The sequence below is a fragment of the Pleurodeles waltl genome, chromosome 5 (assembly GCF_031143425.1).
Source record: "Pleurodeles waltl isolate 20211129_DDA chromosome 5, aPleWal1.hap1.20221129, whole genome shotgun sequence".
Lineage (NCBI taxonomy): Eukaryota > Metazoa > Chordata > Amphibia > Caudata > Salamandridae > Pleurodeles > Pleurodeles waltl.
In genome coordinates this window covers 1,769,590,569-1,769,609,603 of record NC_090444.1, presented here as the reverse complement: position 1 = coordinate 1,769,609,603, position 19,035 = coordinate 1,769,590,569, and the positions used below count along the sequence as shown (strand labels likewise).

At 43.0% G+C, this 19,035-nt stretch overlaps 1 protein-coding gene across 1 annotated transcript in view; it reads left to right on the top strand.

Moving 5' to 3' along the window:
* DNAH14 (dynein axonemal heavy chain 14) overlaps nt 1–19,035 on the top strand; it is a 923,784-nt gene that overhangs the window by 104,451 nt on the left and 800,298 nt on the right. Inside the window, exon 11 of the mRNA XM_069236199.1 lies at nt 3,726–3,964. Within this exon, the coding sequence (XP_069092300.1) occupies nt 3,726–3,964 (239 nt within the window). The remainder of the gene's footprint in view (nt 1–3,725; nt 3,965–19,035) is intronic.

Genomic DNA, 19,035 nt, shown 5'->3' with positions numbered 1-19,035 from the left:
CTATCCCCAAGCTTCAGAGCATATCAGTTGCAAAGTTCACCCACATGGTTGCACACCTTCCATGATATTTATTTAACATATTTGCCTTCTTTAACATGCAGATGGCACACAAATACAGCTCAAGATGTTGTCTGAAACTTATGCTTTTCCTAAGAATTTCCGTAGATCCTACTGAATCTTGAATGTCGGAGTCAACTTGAGTTAAACATTACAAGGACTGAGTTCTTTATCATCAATAGGGTAAAGCTTCAAACTGAGATCAGAGTTGCTCAGATCCATGTAGCTTCATAATTTATTCATTTCGCCACTAGCCCCTAGTTAGTCCCCTAGCTTTCCAGATTGATTCATATTTCTTAAAAAAGCCCCTGGTACCAGATCATCCTCTCCTGCTGTATTAACATTGATCTCTACATATTCTGCTCCACATGTCAACCTCTCATCCTCTCAAAATGCCTTGTTGACCTGCATCCCAAAAACCAACCGTAACCTAGACAAGCCTTCCATGGAGCTGCTTCTATCTTTAAGGTCATGTTGCAGCCATCCTTAATGAATTCCACTTACTCCCTCCCCTGGAACACATCAGATCAAAGTCATGCAGCATAATCCAGATGACCATCAACACCAACAAATTTGACAGAGCTGCATTTTCTACCTCTGTAGTTTTTCCTGCAAAGGAGATGGTGACAGAGGGACAAAAAACAGAAGTTCCAACTTAAGCAGACTTTTTTCAGGTACTAAATACCACTTCTGAAAGTATCCACTAGTTTCAGTCACTGGGGTGTCCAGGAAAATTAACCAGTGGTCGCCGGCTTGAAGACTTCCCTTTTGAAGTAAAGTTCCTCTCCTTGTTGTCTGCTCAGGGGAGAAATCAGACAAACAGATCAAACCTGCATTACAAGATCATCATTTTTTACACTCCCCTTCTTGCTTAGTGGTTGATAAATTCTGGGGACCTGCTCCCTCATCTAGAATTGGGCTGTTCCGATTTCCCATCTTTGACCCCGATTAGCATTTTGCTTATGGGAAAATAACTCCCTTGAGCATGCTGCGTGGTTGCCCAGCGACATTTTTCTAATGGCCAGAACATTGCACCTCCTCACTTGTACAGTGAACCTAGATGGCACTCTTTTCCACTGCGTCCAGCTCCCAGAGAGTATGGGACTGGAATAAAAAGAACGAACAAGTTCAAGGAGGGTTGGGCCCGATGTAGACTTCAGGGAGTTTAAGGCACTGTAAGTGAAATATCTCAAGGCCAAGAGTGGGGTTGTGTCTGAATGCGTAGAGGGGAGGAGCGGCTGTAACGGGATTTGGTCTGAAGGTGTGAGGACTGGGTGGAACTGGATCAGGTCTGAATGTATGTGTGGCTGAAGCTGGGATGTGTCTGAATGTGTGGAGTACTGGGGCAACTGGATCTCGGAAAGCCTTGGTCCTAGTTAAGTCAATGATTGGAGACAGCCTCCACAAGAAATAGTGCAGCTGAGAGCAGGGAATAGCTCACTGTGGTCCTGACAATCAGGTTATTCCTTGCTACATCATCTTTTTTCATTCAGAAGACTACCTGTTTTGTTGCCAATGCCTCCTGCTTAGGAAATTAATGTCTTGTCATTTTTTTTTTTAAATTCCGCCCATTCTGGTGTAATCCATCCATCTCAGCATATGTTTTCCTGACCTGTGTACATTTTTTAACTGCCTTTTGGGGTTATATTTAAATACATACAAACCCCAGGTATAGAGCTTAATCAAAGGAATGTTAAAGTATGGAAAGGAAGAATATCAGGCAGAAGACCAAGGCTACAGAGGCATTGGTTGCAGCCACCGCTGAGAACCAGATTGAGGTGGTCTTTCCGACCCTGGCGGTCTGAAGACGTCAGGGCCGCAGTGGCGTCTCACCACCGACGGACCTGCGTGAAGACTGCCACATTAGGAGTGTGTCGGTTTGGCCTGTGCCAAACCGACACCTTTCCGTCCTAACCGCCAGGGCAGTCAGACCCTCGGGCCGGAGATAAGCATCTCCGACCCGGCGGTCCACCCAATACCGCAGGTGGTATCACGAGCCCCATTTTCCGCCAGGGATTTTGTCGCGGTAGCACCGCCACAAAATCCCTGCCGTAACGGCTACCAGCGACAGGAATTTGCATTCCTGTCACCGGTAAACGACTCTCCCACCCCTCCCATCTACCGAAGAGCCCGCCAACATCCCACCTGCACCTCCCTGAACCCCAGGTAACCCCCACATCTCCTGCTCCCAATAGTGACCCCCCACATACCCCGGCATACACGCACGTGCTTACACACACCCACAGACTCGCCCACCCTGACACTCACTCACCCTCACAACACCGTTACACTCACGCGCATACACACACGCTACCCCCAAATCCATACACACATACCCGCACACACGCACAACACCCCATCACACATGCACGCACTGCATTCACCCCCATTGATACAAATACACACTCCATCCCTCCACCCCCTCCTTTCCTCAACATACATACACACACAACCCCCACCCCTGCCCTCATGCATGCACACACGCACCTCAACCCAGCATTCACAGTCACCCACACATGCATCGCCATCACCACATTTACACACAGACACGCACGCACAAACACTCCCCCTCCATTCATGACACGCATAAACACACACACACACACACATCCATTCACACACCCCATCCCCTTGTGGAGGACACCTACCTCGTCTGACGAGGTGCTCCTCCCTGAGGGGACGGGATCTGGCGCTCCCACCACTGGCAGCACCCCAACATCAGGACACCACCAGGCCATATTATATCATATTATATTATATTATATTATATTATATTATATTATATTATATTATATTATATTATATTATATTATATTATATTATATTATATTATATTATATTATATTATATTGGCAGGACGGGCCGGTGGTGGAACCACCTCTGCCCCGCCGACCGCCAGCATGACTACTGGAGGATTTTTGCACAAATTGTGGCATAACTCCTTCAGTACTCATAATTGGCAGTCGAAAGACCACCAGCACTGGTGGTTTTCTGGCACCCGCAGCTTTGACGGTCTGAGGAAAAGACTGCCAAAGTCAGAATGACCACCTGACTCTCTATTATGGACAACATACTCCTGCTCAACTAGTCCGCGCACCAGATGGAACTACAAATAGGACAGCAGAACTGATGAGGTGAAGCGTTGAAATGCATTTTCCAAAGGTGGTAATATTGTGCTACGAAGAATACCCTTTTTATATACAACTGCAGGCCTTTTGCTGAGCTTGTTTGATGTGAACCTTGCAGACGTGTTTTAGCCTAGCCCCATAAAATATGTTTGTGTCAGTTGGCCATGCGCGTTTGCCCATGGAGGATGCTGATATGTAACATGTCTTGATAAGGAATACCGAATGTGCACTCCTATGTCTCCTACAGGAGCTGCAAGCTCTTGCCAATGTGACTTATCCTCCCCCACCCAACAAGTGTGCTGTCACACTGCTGCCGTGGATTTGTCATTCTTGCACAAACTGAACATTGGCTCAACCAGTCTTCTCTTGTAAATGTTCATTTTCCCTAATTGACTTCTGTTGCTACCCAGGTGGCTACACTGTCCATATTGTATTACTGAACTTACTTCCATCACACAAAGTTAATCTGAAATTAATCTGCCTTTTTGTTGTTGTCCATTTAATCAATGACCCTTTTTCAATTCTTTCTATCATAACCAGGTTGCAGAAGGTGAAGGACTTCTAGGGTTTGCTCAGTCTGGGAAGGCAGAGGTTGATGGGAGACCAAAGTATATACAAGCTGGCGAGTGGCGTCGCCTGGTGGGACGGTTTGCCCGCTTTCTGAAGCTTGTTGATAATATCTGGCTGGAGTTACTGCGTCGCCTCGTGGGCACTGCTGTCCAGCGCCTTTTGGACATGCTCAGTCTTTCAAGTGATGTCACCTCCAAAGCCAAGAAAAAGTAAGACACTTGTGTACACTATGTTACATTTTATTGTGTGTAACGCTTTTCTACAGTGGGACCCCAAGTAGTTGTACTAAGAACGGTCCACATCATGCACAGAGTTTTGAATTCGTTTGTAGGTCTAGTTTAGAGGTAGCTTTCGATGTTTCACCAGTCTCAGGTTTAAAAAAAAATAATGATAAAAACATACTTTTATACATACGTTGAGAGGCTTTCGGTCAGGTTTCTTTTTCTATTGGTCGCGTTAAGGGTCATTCACATATTTTGGACTGAGTCTGCGCACTTGATGCATTGGCTGTCTTGTAACGGGAGTGACTTTAAGCTCGATTACATGTGTCCAACCACCTGAAAAGGAGTGCACTTCTTACTTATCTTTCTTTACGTTAAAATATGTTTGACACCTGTAGATGGTAACATTTTACTTTTTTATTTTCCAACTTTTCGATTTTAATTGCCTATTTGAAATAAATGCATTTTAAAATAGAACGCTTCACAAAGCCAACCCTATTGGTTTTGCCAATGCTTTCTTAAAGAAATAATCAAACTATTAACAGATTTTTTGTTGGTTCTTTTTTGACACCACCTTAATACTGTTACAATAAATAATATGGGCATGTTTGCTATAAGGAGACCTGTGCCATGCCAGCATTCTCACGCCTGGCATGCCATTTTTGCGATCTTTTAATTATTTTTTTATGTACTTGTTTATTTTGGGGATGTGACTGTATTTAGATTTCGTGGAATTTTATTGATGTTAGAGAAACATAGGCCCATATTTATACTATTTTTGCTCCGCATGTGCGCCGCTTTTTGATGCAAAAGTGGCGCAAACTTAAAAAATACCATTGTATTTTGTAACTTTGCGCCACTTTTGTGTCAAAAAATGACACAAATGCAGCGCTAAAAAAGTATAAATATGGGCCATAATCTCCTCAGTATCATCAGAATGTTGCCTTTTATCTGAATATATTCAACTCTAGTCAGTGCTGTACCGCTTTACGCAATCCCTCCTGCTTTTTCCCATTAAATTGGGGCATGACCTAAATATCTCACCTGGAGTGAGGGTAGCTCATCACATTTTCATATTTGGTCACAAAAGGATGCCCTGGGCGGGTGGATTTCTTTCTTGATTTTTATTTATAATGTTTCTGTAGCACCACTTTACCAACATATTATTAGAGCTCTTAACAAAAATCATACTCATAAATTTAAGCCAGCAATCCGTCCTCTTTGTTGGAAAGGTAATGCTGGAATGCTAAAACTAATGTGGTACCTGGCAACTTTCTAATACGGATAGAAGCAATATCAGAAAAAAGTCGATCAATTTAAAAGAAATAGGACCAAAAGGCTATCAATTAGGCTGTACATCTCAGCTTCTGTGATCAATGGGGTTCTGAACCAATTCAGCACTCTCAATTTTTTAGCTTTTGGTCTACTTAGTTTTTGAATCTGCCTTGAGTGTATCTCCCTCCCTGTAAGCTCTGCTGAAATAGATTTGAGTGCCAACCACCAGTTGACCACCTTTTTAAAGAAGGTTTTCTCCTGCACAGCTATAGCAAGAGGCTCTGGGCTGAATATGATGTGTGCACACGTGTGCAGGCTGAGCAAGTAGGGCTAATGTTTAACTTAGTCTGTACAAGTAGCCGGTCAGATTTCTCTGAGTCAACCCTTAATTTCATTTGGGCATGTAACTACCATGGTGGGCCAGGCTAGTTTATTTACTCTCCTAGTCGCTGGGTAGATCAAAGCCCACCCAACACAATGGGCCTTTTGTAGGCAATTAGGCCTGTTCATAGGAGAGGAAGAAGGTGGGGGCAGAATCTACATAAATTAATGTCCTTTGCACTGAGCCTGGGGATGCCTTTCCCTGGAAAACAATAGGAGAGCACCCAGACTTCAATTCTCTCCAGGGTTTTCTTGGAAGTTTTGGGGGGAAGGATCTTGTGTAGTAGTGGCATTAAGGGGTGAGCTTAAACCTTTCTTAACTGTGATCGCTCACCACTTGAATTCACAATTTTGAAAACTTCGGGAGAGACTGTGAGAGGCAGTGGAATCTGTGCAAGAAAAGAATGGATGGACCTCTCGTGGATGAACCGTTATCTGGATTGATGGGACACTGTGAATTTGTACCGACTTGACCTTTGTGGACCTGTGACTCGAACGTCAGTGGCCTTGGCCTTCATGTTCCATCTGGGGGGACAGTAGAGGTGTGATGAAGGGCACACCACCATGGAAGTTGGTAAAATGCTTTACTGAAGTTAAAGACCCTTGCAAGCGGATGAGACCCCGCGCAACCAGCCTGCTTAATCTTCGTCTCCTGTACTGCCCCTCAACATTCTTCTCTCTCTCTCCAGATTCCACCTTGCCATCACAAGGTGACCTCAATAGATCCTGAAAAAGAGGGCTTCCCAGGGACCTCTATCTATTTGTCCTAGGGTGGGTGAGCCCCCAAAGATGGAGCACGTTTTTAAAAAAGTTATCTTTATTGATTTTAAATGCAATCCAGCAATACAGTAACACATCAACCCATCATAGGGGCACAGAAATACAATCATTCAAGGTAAACACGGGTGCACCTGCCTGCTACAACCCATCTGCTAGTCAACTATGCTAGGAGTGGTATGTCTCAGCAAACATTATCAACACAGCCCTTACAACAGTAAAGAACGAAGGAAAACAAACACATCCCACTGAGAATCATTAACATTCCCCATCACTGATCATCTCCATACTTGAGATACAAAGAAAATGTCACACCAAGGAATCTGGGCAAAGTCAGCTCCCAGTCAACGGAGGTCATACTAGTCATCGCACCACCCCAGCGCTCCCGCAGCAAGAGCCCATATGAAACGACCCAGCCCAGGACTGCTGGTCCAATTCCAGGAAGCTAGCAACCACCTCCCTCCTCGGATCCACCAGCATCCATCTGCGTATCCCAACATAATCCTCTGCGCTTCCCCCTCAGCCACTGCCAATGATCTCACATCAGCCCACCATCTGCTATGAGGAGGGCCATGGGGGAGACTTCCAGTGATGGGCAATGTCCCTGCGTGCTATCCCTGGGGCCAGATCTAATAATCTGTCACCCAATTTCCTTTCAGTGCTTCCTTTATAGAGCCCCAAGAGTCAAATGCCAACCGTATGCCACTGCCTGTGGTATAATGTGTGCTCCAGGTCCACCCAGAGATGGACCACATGACTCCTTCTGGGCGCACAGATGTCATGCATGTGGCCAGGAAGCCATGGGTACTTGGGGGTGCAGACATGGCTGATAATTATCTAGAAGGCCGCAGGGTGCTGCTGAAAAAGACTCTTGGCCAAGGAGAAGTACCAAGAGCCCAGGCAGAGCAGTAGGTCCTGGGTGCTGCCAAGAAGCCATACAACTAGCCGGCTAAAGGGCAGGAGGGCAGGCCCTGAGCTGTCACTCATCAGACGGAGAGCAGAACAGAAATCACTAGCTACTAGATACAATAAAAACATAGGGGGTGACAATGTTCCCCCTCCAAAATACCGCTCCGCGGTCGCAAGACTGCTGAGGGTATTTTGGGATTTGCCCTGGGCTGGCGGGCGGCCGCCAAAAGGCCGCCCGCCAGCCCAGGGCAAATCAACCTTCCCACTAGGACGCCGGCTCCGAATGGAGCCGGCGGAGTGGGAAGGTGCGACGGGTGCAGTTGCACCCGTCGCGTATTTCAGTGTCTGCTTTGCAGCCACTGAAATACTTTGTGGGGCCCTCTTACGGGGGCCCCTGCAGTGCTCATGCCATTGGCATGGGCACTGCAGGGGCCCCCAGGGGCCCCGCGGCACCCCCTACCGCCATCCTGTTCCTGGCGGGAGACCCGCCAGGAACAGGATGGCGGTAGGGGGTGTCAGAATCCCCATGGCGGCGGAGCGCGCTCTGCCGCCATGGAGGATTCTGTAGGGCAGCGGTAAACCGGCGGGAGACCGCCGGTTTACCCTTTCTGGCCGCGGCTGAACCGCCGCGGTCAGAATGCCCTTGGGAGCACCGTCAGCCTGTTGGCGGTGCTCCCGTGGTCGACCGCCAGGGTCAGAATGACCCCCATAGTGAGCAATGCACCAAATTCAGTGCAAATGGACAAAATGGAGCCCATAAAATCCTTTTTTGAAGGAGCTGCTCGCAGACAGCATTGCAGAGGTCTGCTGGGCAAAGATCCTATATCGCTTCTCCCAATTGAGCGAATAGCTCCTGGAGAGGCCAGCACCTCAAGGGAACAGATGGCTTCCCACTTGTGGTTAATAATAAACCCACCCTCCTCTAGAGTAGGATATTCTGCTGGAGAGCTTCTTGCTGTTGAGCCTCCAACTGATTAAGATTCCCATGAGAGGGCCAGCAACCTGAGGAGGTTTAGATCCCAGGAGAATTTCAGTATCCCCCACAATTCCCCATGCCCACAGGAGCATTTCAGTATCCCTCACAATTCCCCTTGCTCAAAGCTAAGGGGAGCGGGGTACACACTGCACACGATCCACACCTGAAAGATACAGACAGCAGCCGAAAGAGGTGGCTGACTCTTGCACTGACTTCCGAACATCTCTGCCAGGCCCGGTTTGCCAGCAGTACAGCACGGGCTATTGGACACACTTGCAGAACCCAGCATGCCTGTTGCTGGTGATTCGCTTGAAACTGAGACACCCAAGATAACAAGAGATCTATTGCCACACGACATTAAAAGAAACAGATAAAGCAAAGGTTCATTGTGCCTCATTGTTCAATTCAAAGGGCTTGTCACATGCAGTGAAAACTTTCTCCATAAAACCCAGCAGGGGTCCTCAAAATTTGCATATTAGTTCCTAATTGAGACCTATGACTGTAGGAGCTTCTTCATTGATGAGAATAACCAAATTTGTCACCCCCTAGTAGTTTTTGAAGGATTGTTTCTGGGCCTGGCTAATTTTACCTCCTTGATGAGTTGTATCCCCTTGTTTCTTTGTAAGCTGTGAACATTTTTTTGTAAGTAGAATGTATGTATCATTCTATGTTGATAAGGTTAGATGGATGGAGTTTCTGCACGAGATTGGAATCATGATTGGAAAGCAAACTATACTATTAAAAAAAGTAAGAAAACCATCTTGAATTGACATGTGCTCTCAGGTTTTTATGTTTTTGAAAGTCATTTTGTTATTTAAAATTGTTTGAACATTCATTGTTTGTCTAGTAGGGTTGGGTGGCCTACTGTCCATGTTGCATTTTTTACTCTGACAATTACTAGTGCCCAAGTAACTGTTGTTTTTGTTTTTGTCTTGAAGGAGGGCAATGGCACTGCAGTAGGAGTGGTTTGTGGCTCTGGGAGGCTACCAGGAGTGCAGTAGGCCCTACAGGAGACCCTAATTCAATTTTTTGTTCAGACCTGAAGTCTCCTCGGTCATTACAAGAGAGGCTTCAATAGGCTTTTTGGGGGCGGGGCAAAAGCTGCCTTTATGTGCAGGCCCAGAGCATGGATGTGGCCTACTAGCAACTATATTTCCCAGTAATCCTGATTGCAAGTCCTCTGTGCAAGACACTCTGCATCTTGTTACATGAGGGCTACTATTTGTGAGTACACTGCTACTTACACTTCTGCAGTGTTACTCCCTTTACTCAGGCGTTCATCATTTTTAATCTGCATTGATTTTTTAAAATCATTTAGAGCACTAGTGGGTACTAGTGGGTGCAGGGCCAAAGCTGCTTTTATGTGCAGGCCCGCAGCGCAGGTGCAGCCTGCTAGCAACTACATTTCCCAGCAATACTGATTGCAGGTGCTCTGTGCAAGGCACTCTGCATCTCATTACATGAGAGCTACTGTTTGTGAGTGCACTGCCTCTTAAGCTTCTGCATTGTTACTCCTTTTACTCAGGCTTACGTTACTTAAATCTGCATCATTTTTAATCATTTAGAACACTTGTTGTCAGGGCAGCATTTGTGGCTACTTGGGGGTGGGGCCAAAGCTGCCTTTGTGTGCAGGCCCACAGACGCGCAACAGATGCGCCCGTCCACTTCCTTTCCGCGGCCAGCCATCACGCTGGTTTTAATACAAATAAAGTTTTCACTTCTGACTTTTTATAGAATCTTAGACCCAGCCAAGACAGCAACTGCCATACCTGGGACCCATATTGTTTAAGGGGCCCAGTTAGCTGTTATGGGTGTAGAAATGAGTTTGGTGCCTCCAATATGCCCCTTCTTGTCTTAGCTCTTAAACCCACCACAACCATCTGTTTTTTTACTGATAATCAACTCAGTTCAGTTCAAACAAGCTTTATTCGGTCTAAATAACCATCAAAGCAATAATTTACAACAATAAAATCAAGATCTATACATAATAAATATATAACACCAAAGTTAAATAATAGGTGATAAAAGAGAGATAAGAATAATGAAAAATGAGGAATCTGCGAGTGTACAAAGAGAAAAAGAAGTCAGATATATCTTCACATATATGCCCGGCCTGTAGATAAAAGGGAAATATAAAAGATCCTTTGATTGACTGCTTTTAGCTTCCACAACGGTAATTTATAAAAAGTACATTTATAAAACAAATAAGTAAAATAAGGTAAAATCAGAAAACAATTAATAACAAATCACTTATAGTCCTATTTTATTTTAAAAAGTATGTACTCAATATTTTGTGTATTACTGAATTGTGTTTAAAATCCTGGGCCAATCCTAATATTCTTGCTGCTCTGCCTCAGGGATATACCTTCATTCGACGGGACAGAGAGGAAGGCCATGGGGGCGGAATAGCTGTTAGATTGCGGAGCTCATTGCAATGTAGTTCCTTTGATTTTGACCTTCTTAAAGGAGCAAAGAGTTTAGGTTTCTGCATTAAGGTTAATACTTCTCAGTTGGTAGCAGGCTGCCTTAGTCATCCCGTGGGCTCTCAAGCTGGATTTCTATCTTCTTTAGGGGGGGAGGGAATTGCCCCCTCTGCTCCAATATGCTAATTTTACTATCTGGGAGATTTTAGCTTTCATTTCGATGATCCACTGAATCCAAAAGTTATCAACCTGCCAGACATCCTTAACATAATAGGGCCCTCTCAAAGGGTAACCACCTCCGCCCATACTTTAGGGCACATTCCTGGCGGGGTCTGCTCTAATCATCCTGGGTTAACCTTCAAAGACCCTATTCCTCAATCTAGTTCAGACCACAGTCTTATTTTATTTAAGATAGATGGAATTACTCACAAACCATTTAACCATTAGAAAGACACGAACATTAAGCTCTGCAAATGGGGAACATTGAAAACCATTCCTAATTTAATTAAGGGCCTCCCCAGTACTGCCCCCATTTTGATTAGTAAACTGGTTGAGGACCTTGATTTGTTTAACAATGTTCTTAATCTTCTCTCAGAAATACCTCCAGTCATTCATCCCAAGAATCGGCCTCCAAAAGTCTTGGCTCCTTGATTTTCTTCAGCATTAGCTGAGACGAATGTCATTGTAAATCACTGGAACATAAATGGAGATCAGCTTATAAACGTGATGATCTTGAGAAATTCAGGGCAGAACTTAAATCAGATAACGTATTGATTAAGGAATCAAAATATTGAAGAGGTAGGATATGATTCAAAAGTAATTTTATAATATTACAAATACGTTCCTTAAACCTAAAGCACTTCCCAGGCTCTTTGTGATGCTATCTCAACTCAAAGACAAGATATCCACCATCCAACAAGGTTTCAGTGCAATTCCAAACATTGACTCATTAAAGAACCCATGCATCGATGAAGTTAATATTACTGACAAACCGAATTTCAGGAAGTCTCATTTGCCCATTCTCATAAAGCTATCCTGACATGTAAATATGGGTCACTGCTTGATTCCACCTTCCATACTACCTGCAGCCATCGATATAGCGGATCCCATCAATAACCAGATTTTAAATAAATCACTTATGGAATCACTTATGGAAGCCGAAGCTCTCTCGGATTGGAAACTAGCAATTGTCAAGCCTATACAAAGGAAACCACTTGTAGATCTAACCGTTTTGTCTAATTTAAGGCCCATTTCCCATCTCCAGTTGCTAAGCAAGATTTTGGAAGAAATTGTTAATCAACAACTTCCGACCTTTATTGAGAATTCTAATTTATTCCACACCCAACAATCCGGTTTTACACCTAAACATTCTACTGAGTCAGTTCTTCTTGAAGTCTCGGAGACAATTAAAATGACCTTAGACTCAGGTAATAATGCTGTGCTGATTCTATTAGCTCTTTCTGCAGCATTTGACACCATCTCACACATTATTTTACTGCAGCAGATCCAGAACATCAGAATTTCCCAGAAAGATTTAGCCTGGATAAAGTCCTTCTTAACTAATAGAAGGCAAAAAAGTAGCGCTGGGACACTTTTTGTCATCAGGAAGAGCAGTCATGATGGGAGTGTCCCAGGTCTCTTCCTTGAGCCCTGCTCTTTGTAACGTTTACATAGCCCCCTTTATTTCTCTGATTGCCTCATATGGGATTGCCACCACCTTGCATACTGATGACACTCAATTAATACTGCCCTTAGACAAGAGTTCATTTAACTCAGAAGTTAATTTACAGAACTGCTTGGCTGACATTGTTTTGTGGATGCAAAATAACCATCTTAAAGGCAGTTCTGAGAAGACAGAAATACTCCTCTTTGGTAAATCCAACCTCTTTTCTCCCAGATAATGGTGGCCAGACTCAGTCCCTCCTCCCCCAGCCACTGTAAAGGTTGCAAAAAAATCCTGGGGTTAAATTTGACACCGACCTATCCTTCCTTCGGCAAGCCTTGGCAGTTGCAGGTATGTGCTTCAACCTCATAAAATCATTGAATTTTTTTTTTTTTAACTTTCTGCCCTTGGCTGGCAGGAAAACAGTGGCTTTTGCCTTAACCTCCTCCAGATTGGACTATTGTAACAGTCTTTATGCCGGCTGCACCAAACGCTTTATTTACAAACTGCAGATGGTACAGAATGTTGCAGCCAGATTGGTCCTACAATTGCCCAAGCGGAGCTCTGCTTCAGCTGCTCCTAATGTTTAATAAATTGTATTGGCTACCAATTCACAAAAGGATTCTTTTTAAAATGCTCCTGCTGGTTCACGGAGCCTTTCATTCATCGGGCCCTAAATATCTTAAGGACCAGTTTTGCCTCCATCTACCACAACAAAGTTTAAGATCCCCCTCCGCCAACCTCCTGAAACTCTTTTCCGAGCTTTCAACTTATCTGTGGTTCCTTAATATAATTCAACTGTCACATCCTTATAGGAATAATAGTTGCCTTTAACATAGCTCCAGGATGCTCTTTTTTAGAGTTACAGTTGATCTTTACAAATACCAGTTCATTCATTCATTCAGCTTTCTTCAAGCACTCTTGTAGAAGAGACCTTAGGTCTTATGGCTCTGAGGTGAAAACATCTTTGTTTCTAAGTCTCCTGGCTGTTTTGTTACAATTGTTAAGGGTGAAGGAAATGTGAGCATATCACAATACAGAATATTTAAATCTACAGCGAGTCATTCCATATATGGAGTGTCATTGAAAGTAGTACAATTCTGAGAGATTTTAGTATTGATTGCACTGTTTTGATTTTCAACTCTTATCTTTCAATTATTTTGGTGACACCCTGCCAAAGCCTGTGGGTCTGACTTTAATTAACTGCATCCACTATGTTGTGTTAGACTTGCGGGGAGGGAGAGGGGGCTATAGTGTTTTAGGGTTTACGACATGCAGGTGTGTAGACTTACAGATGCCCCCAGTGCAGAGGCCCAAGAAAACGTTTATGGAATTACCGTATCTGTGAACTCTTTCTTTGGTGTGACCCTCCTGTTTGTTATGAGGTGCTATAGAAGGTGTTGCCATAAGCATTTCCACATGCCATAACTGTAAATTTGTGTGTGGTATTTTGTACTGTGTATATTAACGTACTTCTGTTTATTTATAAAAAAAACACTGACAGGGCAATTATTTATTAAGTGTTCTTTGTTGCATTCCTGAGCCTGTAACCCAACGCACAACTCTTCCACTGAGTAAGCCTTGGAATTGCTTTGCCTTGATACTTTGAGAGTCGAGTGCTAAACATGTTCTTGGTTCCCAATGAATAGCTTTGCAGTATGGGGATACCAGTGGTGAAAGGCCCCATTTGTTACAATTGTGACCACTACCCCCTGTCTTCCCTGGAGTCCTTTGGATTCCTGACAGTTTCCTATCAAGGATAGAAGTGAGATCAAAAAAGTAGAAGAAGACGAAAGTCTGAAAGGATGGGTATCTAGAAAGTCTGACAGCAAGGTTCTACCTGCTAGTATATAACAATGAAAAAAGAGAGATGAAAGAAGAAGAATAGGGCTGTAACTTCCCTTCCATAGTCCTTGTCATGTGCTCGGCCTGATTTTACAACCTCATCCTAAGTACAACTTGAAGTGGTGGTTGACAGACTTCTTTGAAAAATCATATCTGGAGACGTTCTTAATTATGTTGGAAGATCATTCTAGATATTCGCTGAAAGACATGTTTCCAGTTGCAGGATGTTTATGCTCCTCAATATTCTTGACCTTTCTAAGCCATCAGTAATTTTGCTAGGTAGCTTGGTCTCCAAATGTGTATCACTTTGAATGCAAAACAGCTGATTTTTTCTTTGTGTATTTAACTTCCTCAGAATCTAAGACATGTACTTGTATTTCTTTTTCTCAGATACCTGTTTGTTGCATGGAGAACCTCTTTGATTGGCATTAGTACTGTATCCAGAAGACCCACTATCAAGATACTACCACAGTAAATCTTGGAAATAATTAGTGGATATGTGAATGTCATAAGTTGTTCTTTCAAAACTTAGGGCCTCATTACGACCCTGGCGGTCTTAAGACCGCCATGGTCACGGTGGTGGTCAGACTGCTGCCAATGTGGCAGTCCGACTGCCACATTACGACCATGGCGGTTGTGCTACAGTCGGACCCCCAGGACTGCCAGTTTTCCTCCATAGGAGAGACTGGCGGTGCTGGCGGTCCTAATCTGCCAGGGCTGTTAGCACCGCCACCCTGAGGATTACAACCCCCTTCTCCACCATGTGGCATGGGCAGTGCAGGGGCCCCCCTGGCCAGCCAAGCGCGATGTTTGCAGACAGTGAACATTGCATCGGGTGCTGTTGCACCCTACACACTACAGCATTGCTGCTGGCTCTATTAAGAGCCGGCGTCAATGTTGTAGGCCATTTCCCGCTGGGCCAGCAGGGATCTTTTAATGGGGCCCATGGGAAGGCGGCCACACTGCCGGCAACCTGACCGTGAGGACTTCGGCTGATGGTGTAAACCGTCTGCCGAAGTCATAATGAACCCTTTAGTTTTTTTATCTTTTCAGTATATGAAGATGGACGTCTGACAACTTTGCCAGTTTGTTGATTAGGAGGTCATTGATAGTGAAAAGTAGATCAAGGACCCCAGGGAGTTTACTGTTTCAGAAGAAATGGGTGTTGAGCCTTTCACTTTCAGTTACAGATGAGATTTGGTCCATTTTATTTTTGGATTTTTGAGATATGAAAATAAAGTACTTTTATGAGAGTTGGGTTTTAGGTGATCTGTAGTCATTCAAATCTGAGGTTCAACCAATCCAGGTTGCGAAATTATGATATTTGTTATTGATGATAGTGTTAGATACAGTTGTGTGTCATCCACAATTGTAAGTATTTGAATGCCAGAGTTTTCCAGTAGTAGATGCAGCAGTTCTGAGTATAGGTTGAAGAGGACAGGGTGCAAGGTGGGGCCTTGTGGGACCCCACATGTTATTGGATCTGCCAGGAATATAATAATATCTAGTTTAGCTAATTGTGTTTGACTGTATGTATGAAAGATTTCAACTATTTGACTATGTCTTCTTGAACCGTGTTTGATATTCTTTAGTATTGAGCTGGAGGTGACTTCCTGTTTTCTAAAATACATGAAAATGGTTGCTAAGGAACTGAACTGCCCTAAGCAGTATGGACCTTTGATGGGGCAGGACCACTAATTCATGTAAGTGGTGTGCTGATAGTTTGTGCTTGTTAAGATGAATTTTATTGATCACTCTGTAATGACTGCTAATTTAGCATTGCCTTGTAAGATAATTTTACGAATCATTTAGGCATAGAAGTCAGTTAAGTGTTTTCAATGTATATTCGTTATCTCCCTATTGCCCCTAAGGCAAATTTTATTTATTATTTTGCTGTTGAAGGCACTTAAGCTCTTTATGAATATTCAACATTTTTCTTTTTATCTTCCACTTTTGCATTATTTTTTATGAAACAGATACCGTTAATACACTTTATGAGAGATGTGACTGCCAGCCACTATATGTTTCTATGAACTGGTTTTAAATTTCATTGATAATTTCAATTAATCTTGAAATAAAGACTTTATCGTACCTTACCATGGGTATTGAACAGTGTAATAGGGTCACCTATGTCAGTGCCACTGATAGATCCTACAAAACCAGCAGAAAGTTCTCACTTCTTCGAGAATTTAATAGTTGCCTTCAAGGATTTTAGGTGATACTCTTTCTGTACTCTGATCAGCTCGGAAACCTGAATGATGTGAAAGTTCTTATTTAGGTAGATGTTGAGCTGGGTAGTCTAGCATTTTTCTGTTGCCTTCTCTAACCAAGTTTGTTGCTGTCCAAGATTTCAACATTAACTGTCCCTTCTCCAGTTGACTTGGTTATATTCCTTACTTAAAATTTGCATTAATTATTGTGAGCCAATAGAGCGCCCCAATGTTGAAGTTCTCCTTTATCGTATTTGCTGAAAGGAGATTGTTTATAGAATTTTGGGAGCATTTATTTTATTATTTTGATGAGGTCTTTCATCTTTATTTCTGCGACTGACTCCTAGACATTTGTTTTTTCCAGGTGATATCTGATGTTTTCAGTATACATGGGCTGAAGTTCTTTCTGATATCTGTAATTTCATAAGAGAAGAATGACAGGAATGTATTGCATTTCTGTTTGTAATGTGTATTGGTATTGATCTTGGGTATGTCTATGTTCTCATTTGTTAACTTGAAAATGGCTGAAGCTATATTCTAGAAGAGGGTTATCTGCTCTTGAGTGTATACTGATTCTCCTTTTGATTTTGTTTTTATAACATAAGTTGTGCTTTGCTCAGTGGTGGTTTATCAGCCTGTCAACTCTTCTCAAGGGACCTGAATACCCCTCTGTTGTTAAGAAGTACTTAATTGAGCCATGGTTTGCTTTAACAGGCTTATTTGGTATTTTTGTACCACAAAACTATCTAATTGATTAAATCTGTTGCTTTAGAATACCGAACCAATGTGTTGTAAAAATGAATATTCTATTTAATTTTGGAATGAAGCATCTATTCATCACTTTCTCTGTGGTGTTCTTCGTATTTCTGATCCATGTTTTGCTTATTCTCTGTACAATTCAACTGTATTATGTTGCTAGGGATGTAGAATTGAGCTAGGAAGTGGTCTGATCAATCCACCTTGCTGGACACGGTATACCTTCTTTCGCGGTCATGATCAGGTCTGGAATTCTGCCTTTAGTGTGTGTTGGGATACATGATTGTATGTCTCACTTTAGTTTTGTAGTCTGATGTTTGGGTAAATGAGCATGTGCCACAGTGGTGCCGGAAGGTGTTACCTGTTCTGTTTGAATTCTGTGACATCCTGAATATCTAGAGTTGTGAGTGACGGTGAATGGGTGTACCTTTAGTAGCAGGAGTAACCTTATCACTTTTGTGCCACTAGAAATAGGCCACTCCTCTCCCTTTCCTTTTTCTACCTCCTAATAAAAGGTCTGTGGCCTAAACATGCTTTAGTTGTTGGGGTCATGGCTGACTGCAAACCTACAGCTTAATATTTGGGTTTCACAAGTGTCACTCCCTACCCCCACCAAATCCACTTCAGTATGCCATGTTCCAGGAACTACTATAGGCAAATCATCTTTACATAGAAGCACTAATACTTTAGCTCTGTTTTCCGGAGTCAATGGAGATATTCACAGCTGCTGCATTGAAATGACCACTTCTTCCAGACCACACTTTAAGAGAGAATGACCAAAACAAGCCAGCACAGCAATGATGCACTTTGAGCGAACATAATTTCAAAGAAGCCCCTCCTCTACTTAAACATCTTACCACATCCCTTACCAGAGTTTTCCAAAGCTTAGGGACCATAAGATGCAAAATTATCAACTTTCATCAACTCTCCATAATAAGTGACATGAGTTGATGGAGTGCTGCGTTGGAGCTCTGCCCTACAAATGAAAGTGTGACACTGTTGACATGTGTGGCAGGGCTTCTATATGTATTCTTTATGTTACATACAATCTAGGCCCGATTGGGTGAAAACATGGTCACCGTTTGCACATTTAAAGTATAGAACCTAGAATACAGGGTGATTTGTTTTTAGAATGTACAACCAAGTTTGTGTGCATGATTGCCATGTTTTTTACACTAATGTTAACAGGATAGAGAAGGAACATGTCAATTCACTGATGGGTTTCGTGAACACTGTAGTCGAAGTGTAGCTACAGGGAAAGGTGATATGGAAAAAGATCTGCCTGTAAGAAAGAATGAAAAAATAACATTAGGCTCCTGTACACTTCTTGAATTTTGAACAAGAAGTATTGTTTGCTATTCTGAGTAGCAAGACAAGGAGTCACGCATGACTTGACCACTCCTCACTCCATAGAACATCATGCATAAGAAAGACATATAACATACCAGTGTAGAGGTAGAGTTAGACAGATGGACAGATTGCATGAATGGATGCTGGAATAAAGAATTATTTATTTAAGGCACAATAAGGTATGTGACAAGGCTTTACATGATTGCATATTTTGACAGCTAGTTCTAATTTAGGTATATGTAGATTAAGAGCATAGTGATAATATATGATTGGAGCTTATGTAACCTTTTCCTTTGTATAATAATTATGGAGTTGTTGACTTGTTTCTTAGATTCACAGTCATTCTGATGCACATGTTTATATAGAAATAGTGTAAAATAAGTTATACACTGTATAATATCAACCACTATGTGTGCATAGTGATTTTTGGGTATGGTGTATAGGTCTTTATTTTCCACTTGCAGATGAGAGCTTCTCTGCCAGGGTTGTCTGAC